The sequence below is a fragment of the Oryzias melastigma genome, unplaced genomic scaffold, assembly GCF_002922805.2.
Source record: "Oryzias melastigma strain HK-1 unplaced genomic scaffold, ASM292280v2 sc00306, whole genome shotgun sequence".
NCBI classification, from domain to species: domain Eukaryota; kingdom Metazoa; phylum Chordata; class Actinopteri; order Beloniformes; family Adrianichthyidae; genus Oryzias; species Oryzias melastigma.
This window is the reverse complement of record NW_023416916.1, coordinates 54614-66064: the sequence shown is the minus strand read 5'-3', so window position 1 is coordinate 66064 and position 11451 is coordinate 54614. Positions and strand designations below refer to the sequence as shown.

The 11451-nt window shown below is 35.3% G+C and overlaps 2 protein-coding genes across 3 annotated transcripts in view; both read right to left on the bottom strand.

Annotated features, from left to right (window-relative positions):
- Positions 1-1884: 1884 nt before the first annotated feature.
- Positions 1885-3565, bottom strand: LOC112139606 (interleukin-12 subunit alpha). Its single transcript, XM_024262437.2, has 7 exons — positions 3214-3565; positions 2976-3133; positions 2827-2913; positions 2708-2749; positions 2460-2576; positions 2277-2321; positions 1885-2199 (listed from the first exon to the last, which is right to left on the bottom strand). The coding sequence occupies exons 1-7, from the start codon at positions 3278-3280 to the stop codon at positions 2068-2070; spliced, it is 648 nt and encodes a 215-aa protein (XP_024118205.1). The 5' UTR covers positions 3281-3565; the 3' UTR covers positions 1885-2067.
- Positions 3566-5297: 1732 nt separating this feature from the next.
- Positions 5298-11451, bottom strand: part of zgc:153615 (uncharacterized protein LOC777747 homolog) — an 11083-nt gene continuing 4929 nt past the window's right edge. For both annotated transcript variants that reach the window (XM_024262458.2, XM_024262457.1), the window contains 5 exons: positions 8219-8336; positions 7932-8138; positions 7488-7611; positions 6257-6350; positions 5298-6183 (listed from right to left, as the gene is read on the bottom strand). In XM_024262458.2, the coding sequence (XP_024118226.1) occupies positions 6138-6183; positions 6257-6350; positions 7488-7611; positions 7932-8138; positions 8219-8336 (589 nt within the window). In that variant the 3' untranslated portion in view covers positions 5298-6137. The remainder of the gene's footprint in view (positions 6184-6256; positions 6351-7487; positions 7612-7931; positions 8139-8218; positions 8337-11451) is intronic.

Here is an 11451-nt window from a genome sequence, read left to right as displayed (position 1 = left end):
CTAATTATTCAATAGCACTATTACTTTGAAATGTAATTATTTCCATCATATTTTGATCTATTGTACAAACGTTCCCAGTAGATTTTAAATTATGATTATGACATTTTTAGCGCAAAATCAAAAGATCTGTCATTTCTAGGACATAATTTCTGCAGAGCGGCAGTACTTCACCAGAAATTCGCATTTGAATTGAAAGCGAGACTGTCCGTATAACGTAATCCCACCCCACTTCCCATCATCCATCTGTTTTCACTCTCTCCCGCTAGCCTCCAGCCTATCAGAATCCCAACCTAACATTATCAGTAAGAAAAAAATGGCGAGCAATATTGGAGCTATCCGGCGGTACAGTTTTTGAGCCAGAATCCAACAATCTAAATGAAGACGTACATGGATCTATTTGAATACAAGTAGATGCATTTTAATGGGGCGGAGCAGAGAATTTACGGCCTTCTGGTTGTAGTTCTAAGTCGCACCTCAAGCTTATTTGAATAGCATTTTTTAATTCAAAATGATTTGAATTAAAGTAATACTCTGAAATGCAGTTTTAAGCTTCATTTTCTTTATATATATATATATATATATATATGTCCTCCATCATGAGAAAAATGCCACTAAACATGTTAAAAACACCAAAAACACATTTTTAATGGTCTTGAAGTCAAATAGTTTAAGCATGAAAAATGTTATTTTAATGTTATAAATCCCTCTTTATGAATACTATTACAAACCATGCACTGGAGCTCGCAAAAAGGCGGTTTTGAAGCTGAAAAACAGTTTTTTTTTTCTTTATTTGTAAGAACTATTTAAATGGATGGATAAGAAAAAAATTTTTAAAAGACCAATTTTAAATAAAACTTCCTTTGGGGTGACAAGTTTTGATTTTAAAGGTGGAATTATTGCAAATTCTCTGTGTGACATCCTCCACAATATCTGTTTTTTTATTTGCATGAATTAGTAGTTTTAAATCTAAAAGTGAGTGACACAAAGTGGAAATATGGTTGCAAAGAAATGAAGATCTTATTGTTTTTCATTTTGTTTAAACAGAGTGTAGATATATTTAATATTGATTTGACAAGCCACTCACTTAAATGTTTCAAGTAAAGACAATGATCAATGAATAAATAAAGTGTTTACATGGGGAAAAAGGGAGAAATACATTCTTAACATTGTTTTTTTATGTTCTATTTATATTTTATTGCCACAAAATAAAATTCCACACCCCTTCTATTACTACTGGTAACTTGTAATGTGTTTTCTGTGGTTTGGGTCTTTCTCAACCACAGTGGTTACAAAATGCTAGTCATAGATCCTTCCCTTTTGACAGGAAATCAGTAAGTGAAGCGAAACGAACACAGGAAACAAACAAAAACACTTTATCAATAATACAGAGCATTTTTCCTGTCTTTCTATGCTCAATTTTGTTCGGGATTAAAAATAAATAAATAAAAAAAATAAAGGGATTTTGTCATTTCTGTCAACTTTTCATATCATTTTTTTTAAATATAATTTTTCAGCTGATTAAGAAAATGCTCTAAACAGATAATCAGTTGAGAAAAAATGTGTGCAATTTTTAGATTGTAAACTCAAATGACCTGATTTGACCTTCCCTCACTTTCTATTTGCCCTATAAAGGTCGCTGCATGTAAGTTGATCTTTAAGGTTTTGGACTTTCCAAGTGAGCACCACATTTGTGCACGTTTACTAAGATGTTCCTGTAAGTTACATATATTTGCTGTCATTTGATCAAAGGTTTTCACTCCAGATTCATATATAAGGAATTATTCAGGCACAATTTGTCACCAAGAAAAGAATCAACAATTTTAAATCAGCAAAATGTTTATTTCAGGATTCTCAGAACCAAGTTGATAATGACATTACAATAAATAGCATTAAATAAATATATTTAATAAATAAATAGCATATTGTTTGCAATAGTATTTCATCAATACATTTCACTCAGATTCATAAATATTATCCTTAAAAGAAAAAAGAAAAAGATTGTTGCATTTCACAGTGTTTTGGCATTTCTAATCTCCCGTCTTGATGAAGTTTCTTGAGTTAGGGGATTTATTTAGTGTGTTCACCAGAGCTCATGTAGCTGATGGCACGGCTGATTGTGATGGCCCGGACTTGGAAACCTCTCAGAGTTTTGCAGAGACTCAACCTTTCGTTGTAGGTGCTGGCACGGCTCACAGGATCCTTGAACAGCATGAATTATATGTTTGAGTGGATCAAGTCGGAGACTCACTGTGTAAAAAAAAAAAAAAATCCCTTACCTCATTTAGGGTCAAATCTGAAGGCAAAGTCTCCACAAAACAGTTCTGTTGAGAGTAAAATATCCTCTTTGTTTCATCTTTTTACTAATAATCCCCAATTTTAAGCATGTACTTTTTCATATGCTTTTAAAATTTACACTTGCAATTAACAATTCTCAAAGTGTAAAAGGGATAAAGACTCACCTCCATCAGTTCTCTGAGGCTGTGGATAAAAGTTGGGACATGGATGAGATCAGGCTGGGCCATGAAGAGGATGTAGTAATGGCTCAGATCCCGAGAAATGTTGGACAAACAGGATTCCTAAATGGAAAGACAAATGAAAAACCTCAAACTAAGAAACAGTAAAGGCCATATATGAATATTTTCTCTTGGATTTTTGTTTTCTAATGTCACAAAGACATCATATTTGACACAAAAATAAGGAATCTTACCTGATTAAAGTCTAACTTGGTGTTTCCCAAGCATGTTGCCTCCTGTGGAATCAATAAAAAAGCAAGTTAAAGAGAAGGAGAAGCCAAAAACAAATTAAAAAAGTTTATTTAAAGCTTACTTTTGGTGCACACACATGCGGTGTGTTTGTGTTCAAGTTCAGCTCCATGTTCTGCTCTGTACAGTTGATTCCCGTAAACAGTTTTGTCTGGAAAAACGCAGACGTTTAACACCAAAACTTTGAGGCCACAAAGTTTCTCAGTCAACTACCTGTGTTAGAGCCTGAGTGACGTTTTCCAAAAGCATCCGTGCATAAACGACGCAGGATTCGGACACTGGTTTCTTGCTCTTCACCGGCAGGGATTCGCTGACGTGCCACACTGAGGAGCTGAGCATCAACAGCAGCAGCAGCGCTACGGGAGCAAAACCTGGAACAACAAGAGGGTACACGATCAATCCTCTCACCTGAACTTGTTCAAGTAGTTCAGTTTAAGTGCAGGGCACTCACAAAGCTTGAACAGATGCATCTTGTCGGTAGTTGTAGATTCAGATTCAGTCTGGCTCTGCTCTGTCATCCCAAAATGTTATATACTCGCACCGGTGAAGGGATTTCCCCTCAGGTAGAGCAATGTGGTGACAACCAAACTGAAAGTGGGCAGTCAAAGAAAGCTGTGTAATTTTCCTTTTCTCCCACAATCACTAAATTCTTTAGTGAAACTGAAATGAACACACAAAAACACAAAGGGGTAACAAAAGGCTATTTGTTTGACCTGAGGTAGTTAAAGGTAAAATCAAGCAGGACATGAATGACTAAAATAAGCAGCTCGTATTTCAAATAAAAATGAAGTGAAACATTGTAATGAGTTTTGAGCCATTATTTAACATGTTTTCATTAAAAAAAGTCAAATATGTTTATAGAAGAAATTGCAAAGTAAAAACTTAAAATAATAATAAAAACATTTTTTTTAAGTGTGTTGTTGTTTAGGACAGTTTCTGCTGACTTGCCATAGTTCTTTAGAAATTTGCCTATGAATTGTGGGTGAAACTGCAAGGCCATCCTCAATTTCCCATCATCAATTTTTTTTACACTCTCTCCCGCTAGTTTGCAGCTCATCCCAACCCAAACACAACATTACCGATCCAGATTCCAGCTCGGACGAGGAAAACAAAGATGTATCGGAATAGTGTGGAGCAATGAGGGTGTAGTCTGCCAATTATGTTTTCTGCAACACTACTTTAAGCTTTATCAAACTGCTTTTTACAAAAAGAAATACTCAGAAATGCATTTTTAAGCTTAATTTTCCTGAATTTTGTCCTTCCTTATGAGAACAGTACCACAAGAACATAAAACTTTATTTTAAACTTTATTTATGAAGCACTTAAATTGTCCATAAGACCCAAAGTACGTCACAGAATAAAAGCATTTTAAAAAATCAGATAAAAATAGATTAAGATAGATTAACTGTACAAGAGAATGCTCATAAAATAAAGTTGATAAAACAAAAAACACCACAAGCATTTGATAAAAGAGAACAAATTGAGTGAGTAAAAAAGTGGGTTTTAAGAGAAGACTTAAAAACAGGCAGTGATGAAGACTAAGATAAATTGGAAGATCGTTCCAAAATTAAATTTACAATTTTTATTTAAGTAGGTCTTTAAATGTATAACCAAACTCACATTCTTAAGATTTAGGCTTATAAAATTAACTATTTATATCTTAAATTAAATATTAAAAACATTTTAGCAAATACTAGGGCTTCCACGATTAGTCGTTACTTTATATTATATGGAGTCAGAGTGCAGTAAAGTTGAAAATTATGACATTATGTTAGCTTTTTTGGACTATTTTGGCATTTATTAACGATTTTTAGGCTATTTTAAAGTTTAGCTAACATTTCAGCTAGCTTACATGCTAATTGTTTTGTCTAATTTAGGATTTTTTCATGTTTTTAGGTAATTTTGGAGTTTAGCTAATATTTCAGCTACATGCTAGCTACCGTATTTTGGCTAACTTAGGCTTATTTTTTTTGTTTTTTAGGCTAATTTAGTATTTAAATAATATTTTAGCTTGCTATTAGCTTTAGCATCTTCAGCTAGCATCCTAAAGGCCAAATTCAGCTTACAGCATTCACACTTAATTACCTCAGGTAATGCTATATATTTTGTTTTAGTTCGTTTAAAGCTAATGATGGTTAAGATATGTGGTTTACATCCATTTTGTGAATGACCCAATTAGTTATTTATAGACTATATTATTTTTCAGAAAAAAAGAATCGGTGATTCATCTACTGTTAAAATAATCCTTTGTGGCAGCTCTACCTGACCTTCTTCAGTAGTACTTTTCTCTGACACTTGTGCCAGTAAAGCTGTTTGATCTGTGATATTTTTGTCATATTGTGCCTCTGTTGGTTGCGGTTGTCATCCTCAGTCCTTAAATGTGTGAAAACGAGCCCAAATGTGTGAAAAATCAGATAAACTTGTGGTTAACAGTGTCTTGACAGGAGGAAACGGCACTGAAATTTACTTTCAAATAGCCCAGTCACTGCCATCATTGATCACAAATTGAAGCAAAGAAAATCAAAACCGGAAAGCTACTGTTTTCACACTTGAAACATTTATTGCCAGAATTGTTCTTACAATCATTTTCAGTACAATTATTAGTAAAGCAAATAACAGAGAGAGTATGTTTGTGTGAAATTACATTCTTAAAAAGCAGAGCAGGATAACACTGATAACATCTCAAGGTGTGTTTTTATTCTTTTTTCTTAAAGTAAGTTTCAACATTTACATATAGAATATGCATAAATCTCTTAGACAGGAAATTATCTTATATAGTTTGATGATTCATGGTTCGTATGCTCAGCATTTATAAATAAAGCTTCACCAAAAAAAAATAAATAAATAAATAAATTGCATATTTTAATGAAATTCTATGACTTTCAAACCATATTTATATCATCTTTTTTGTGACTACATTGTGGCGTACTAACAGAATTTTTTGTGCGACATTACAGATATTTATTTTGCAATTAAATGCTAAATTAAAATATTATTAAAAACATACATTTCAGTGGGTTTATGTTGCTTTCCAGAGATTTTGCTTTCTATTTTAAACTCAGCTTCAGAGAAACAAGCCTGTGGAGCTTTACTAAAAACATGTGTAATACTGAAAAACAAACCACAAAGCATTAAATGAAGACGGGGGTAATTAAGCTTAAAGAATTCCCCCCGACTCTCTGAATTACAACAATAACAATCATGCTTAGTGATAGTGAAAGCCAGCAAAAACTGACCTATGCTTTTCCAAATAGGTGAATTTTTATGGTTTTATTTAGGTTTCTCTGCAGTGGGATTACATCTGTGTCATACGATGCAAATATCCAGATGTGATGGCGACACCAGTGACGATCCGTCGAGGAGGAAGTTGGAACGCTACTTGGCTTTGTCCACCTGGGGCCTGTGATGACTGTGTGCGTGCCTGTCACAAAACAGAGTTGGGGATTTTAAATGAGTGGACAGAATCGCTGATTTGGACTCGCTGAATGGTTTACCTGGTGAGGTCTTCTATGTCCACCAGCATGGCGTCCTGCTCCACGTGCAGCTCGTCCCTCATCAGCAGCAGCTGCACCAGCTCCTCATTTAGACCTGTACAGAGGAGATGAGGATGTCACTTCCTCATTCAAAAGGAAAAGGGCGATCAGAAGGCAACACAGATGCAGTTCAGAAGTAGTTTTAGGTCCTCTACCCCTCCATTGTGACTCTTTGGTTGAAATAAAAATGTTTTAAATTTTTTTACAAGTAAATGTAAAGGAAAAAGTACGTTTAAAATAAAGAAAATTAAATTATACTTTAATCAACTCGTTCACAAACAACTGGAGGACAGTATGAATCATTCAACGAGGATCGAAATTCTCCATCAATCCTTTTTATCACATTTGGACTTCATTTTCATCTTAATTTATCACAGAAAATCAATTTATTGTTAGTAACTAGAATTAAAGCTATGTTAAATTATAATCCACTGGATTATAAAGCAGAATTTCAATTTTTAAAAAAAATCAGGGATTTAAAGTGTTCTTCATGGTTTTAAAATATGGTAGTAATAGCTCTGATTTAGTTTTTGTTGACTATATTTATGAATGTGTCTTAAATTCACAGAAAAATTGACTGTTTTTTTATCATTAATGACTTCTTATTCCATTTGCTGCATTGACATGATCCTATAGTGAAGGATGTCTTTTATTTTGAAAGGAATCATGCAAATCTGTGTTAAAAGTTATAAACTATTTCATTTTTTTAAAGCTATGTTCTCTTCATGTTTATGCTTTATTTATGCCAAAAAAAACCCACATGAGTTAGGAGCAAAACCATAAATCTGAATCTTATTTTTCTAAAGAGTGAGTGAAGACTTTGTGGCTCCGACTGGGTTTTGGTTGGCAAGAATTCAACCCAAATGGCTCTTTAAGTGTTGAAGGTTACAGCGCCTGTTTTAGGGTGTATTTAGACTGGAGAAGTCCATTGGTCCGTTCCAAGTAATCTTAATATCGTCCGGATTGAGTCTTGAACCTTGTGCTTGGTCTGTATTCAGACTGCTAACTTTTGTGTTAGAAACCAAAGTCACGTGACTGAAGATCTCTTCAGTCATTGGCTAACTTTATTTGTCGGTGACCAACCTTGAACATTCGTACAACACTTTTTATATTATAGGATAAGAGTTTATGACATTTGATGGCAAACAGAGTGAGAAGCAATGTTACTCATACTCTTACTAATGTTCCTTACTCTGAATCTGAGAGTGGAAATCGTTGGTGATGACCTGGAGTTGTCCGAGGCTCATTTCTCTCATGTCTCCTCGCTTCAGATTCCTCTTCATCAAGCCCTCACTGATGTGGGGCAGGTGGGGAAGCTGAAAGTAGATGTGTACAAGAAATGAACTTAAATGACATTAAAAGTCGTCCCATTATCAGTCAGTGTCTTTGCTTTGCACAGCTGGGTTTGCAAATACCCCCTAAGCCTCAACAGAGGGACCAACTCAGGAGGTTTTTAACCAGTTTCAGGGGCTTTTTCCATCATGTGAAAGCCGAATTTATGACCTTCTGCTGAGGTTATGCGAGTCCCTTCAGTCATCTTTATTGTCTTGTGTTTACTGTGACTGTTTATTTTCACTTTGTGTTCCTTTACATGTAAATATAACGTCCTTTATCCATTTTTTTGTCATCAACTGACCAGGTCTGCCACAGGCGAGCGTCTGTGCAGCTGGATTTGCCTCTCCACCTCCACCTGCATTCGGGCCATGGGTCGGGCCAGAGCCAGCGCCACCCGGGCCTCCTCCTGTAGCCGTCTCTGCACTCGCCAGAACCCCCCACAGTCATCTAACGGGTCGGAGTCCTCCTCTGCGGTGTCCCGGTCGGACAGCGATGAGCTCTGCTTGCTCTGTTCAAAAGAATCGGTTCATTCACATCATGTGACCCAAAACCGCACACCGAGACTCTACGGGAGGGGGCGGGGCATACCACTGGTGACAGCGGTGTGTCCAGACTGGTTTCTGTCCTGCTGTCCTCGGCATCGCTGTCCTTATCGCTGCTGCTGTCATTGACCACACACACCTGGAGGTTCACTCCACTTTGCCGCCTGCGGAGAAAAAAAAAACAGTCATAAAGAAACTTAAAAGGGAATTTACTCACTTATATGCAGCTTTTGACATACAGAAACAACTGAAGTGACCAAAGCCACAGCAGTGGCAACATGAGAGGACTTTAGGTTTCATTTCTGGGTTAGTGTGCTAACACAGCAGGTCCATTGATAAAACGCTACAGGAAGTGCGGTTAGTGTTTTGGAAATTATTTTTAACACATTGATTAAATACTTTTCACTATAATAAATCTAGATTTTGTTAAACTCTTTAACATGTGTGAGCTGTAAATTAAAATAGGTGGACAAAAACAAGTTTTTAGCACATAACCAAATATAAAATGCTGCAATTTATTAAAGGGCAGCTCAAAAAGTAGACTTAAAAATATTTGTTTGTGAACTTTCCCAGAAAAAATGTGCTTTTATTAATTTGTTGACATTCACAATGCCTATGAAATGCACAAATAAAATGTATTTTTTGTTCAATTTCTGGTTCATTCAAAATAATTACTCAGACTGCACTGGAATTTCCACCTAAGCTAAATATCGCTGGATTGTCCTTCACATGAGTTAAATAACAGTCAGAGGGGCGGGCTTGTGGCAGACATCACTTCCAGTGCTCTGTGGGGCGCGCGGGGGGGGACTATTTGAAGTGGGTTACATAGAAATGTCAAACAGCCGGAAAGTCAGTGGAGGTTCATCCTGTCATAAAAGAGAAGAAACAAATGCAAATATTTCCATTTTGACTGTGCAGAAAATCTCTGTGGCAAACAATAATAAATAGAATTTTGAAGAATGGGCAAGTGGGAAATGTTAAATTTAAAGCCTATTTTTGTTTTTAGCAAACCTGCTTATGTTTATGTATATATTTTGCACTTAATTTTATATAAATATCACCTAACGGCTTCAATTTGGGAACATTTTCTTTTACTTTTTGTAATGAATATTTAGGCCATGGGTGTCAATCGCACAGAACATACAAAAACTACATTTTTAAAACTTTAAAAATGTTACTTTTTAACATAACCATGAATAAAAACAGGCAGGAATATTATTCCAGAATTAATCAAATTAAACCTTAAATAACTCCTAGTATTTTACTCTCCATATATTACCTTGACCCACTAATAACAATAAAATGATCTGGCGGGCCGATCCGGGTCCTCGACTTTGACATGTGATTTAGGTTTTGTAATATAAAGATGTTTACAGAAATGTTCACATACACACACAATAAATAAATAAATAAATAAATAAATAAATAAACAAACAGCAGCAGATCTATGCATTAAAGACCCACCCCTATGAAAATGTTGCTTTTAATGTGTTCTTGCAGCATAAAGGACACACATATATATGTATATATATATATATACAGTATATAAATTAAAAATGCATTTCTGAGTATTTCTTTATTCAAATTTTGATGGATCAGGAGCAGATAAAATTCAGTTTTGTGACGTAGCAACTGCAATAGGTAGGCCAAGGTCTCCTTACTCTGCTACAATTCTGAAACAGCCACTTACATCCACGAATAAATTCATTAACGTCTTTGTTTTCCTCGTCTAAGCTGCCATCTGGCTCAAAACTGTACGGCTCAGCATATTTTTTGCTAATGTTTGAATGTAAGGGGCTGTAAGCTAGTGGGAGAGAGTGTAAACAAAAGAATGGTGGGATATCTACATATGTGCTGCACCAATAGTCCCGCCCACTCCTGCCTCTCCACAGTTCTAAAAAACACGAGTTTTCTTTTTTTCTTCTTAACATTTTGACTAAAAACTGTGCAATTATTAAAACACCACTTTTATAATAGATAAAAATAAATTTTAAAAATTATTAAAATGAAAAAAACAAAACAATTTTAGTAACTTTGCATGTGAAGATGCTGTAAATAAAAGGGTGGCTTCATGACCAAATGCACAATTCCTTAAGCTGAACAAAATGTTGACAACGTTTTGAATAACCTCTTCAGAATCAACATCCCATTTCCAGAGTTTTCCATTATAGCTCCAGCAGATCAGCAGTTTCGAGATCACAGTTCCTCCAACATCAATCTGAGCTTCAGCAGTTTCTCTCACCGTGTTCGCACAATTACACGCATTGTGCAGCTCGCCATGTGGCTGAACACCGATCAGTGAAACTCGCAGTTGTGTCCAAACCTCCCACAATGAGGAACTCTTTCCCAGAAACACTCGACGTAATCGAGGTTAACCACCGTCTCACATGAGTGGTGTCAGGTCTTGTCATATGGAGTTCCTTTGTTCAGTTCAGGATTGTAATTATGTGACAGACTGTCTGTAAATGACAAAATCCACACAGCCTTTTGTTTGGAGAAAGGAATCATACACAATTTTTTTAGCCCAAAATTGTTAAATTAAAAACACAAAACCTCTACAACTGTCATGAATTGGATAATTCCATTACACAACTGAAGGTGCAAATTTAAACTTCTCTAAATCCTCTAAAGACTATGAAAGGGAATTTTCCTTTTTTTTTTTTTTAAGATCTAGTTTTCCAATGTGGTAAAGATGTTTTTGTTGCATATGTGGACTCCTAAACAACAAATGCAGAACTATCAATAGGGTAAAACAGGAGAATTAATTTATCTTTTTGACAACATTTTTATTTTAGTTCTTAATAAAATGTGTTAATATGCTTGTCATTAAGGCGTGGGCGACTAATTGGTGACTTTTTGAGGGATAAAGCTAAAAACACAAGGTTTTAATCCATTCTTATTAGGAAACACTAAAACCCTTAAAGGCTGTTTTTGGTGTTTTAAACATGTTCTTATGAAACATAAGTATGAAATATGAAATTATTTAAGATTGAAACTGCATTTCTGAGTACTTCTTTATTAAAATGATGTTTCAGGAGCATATAAAAACCAGTGGTTTGAAAAAGCTTGGGTTTGTGATGCAGCAACTACTATAAGTGGGATAAAGTCTCCTTGCTCTGCTACAATTCTGATGCATCCACTTAGCAGATAAATAATCCATTAACGTCTTCATTTTCCTAGTATGAGCTTCTATATGGCTTTAGCCCTTAAATACCGGAGCTTAGAACACCAGATTTTGTGTTTAAGCGTCACCGGCGACATATCAGGGGTGAAAGGGTT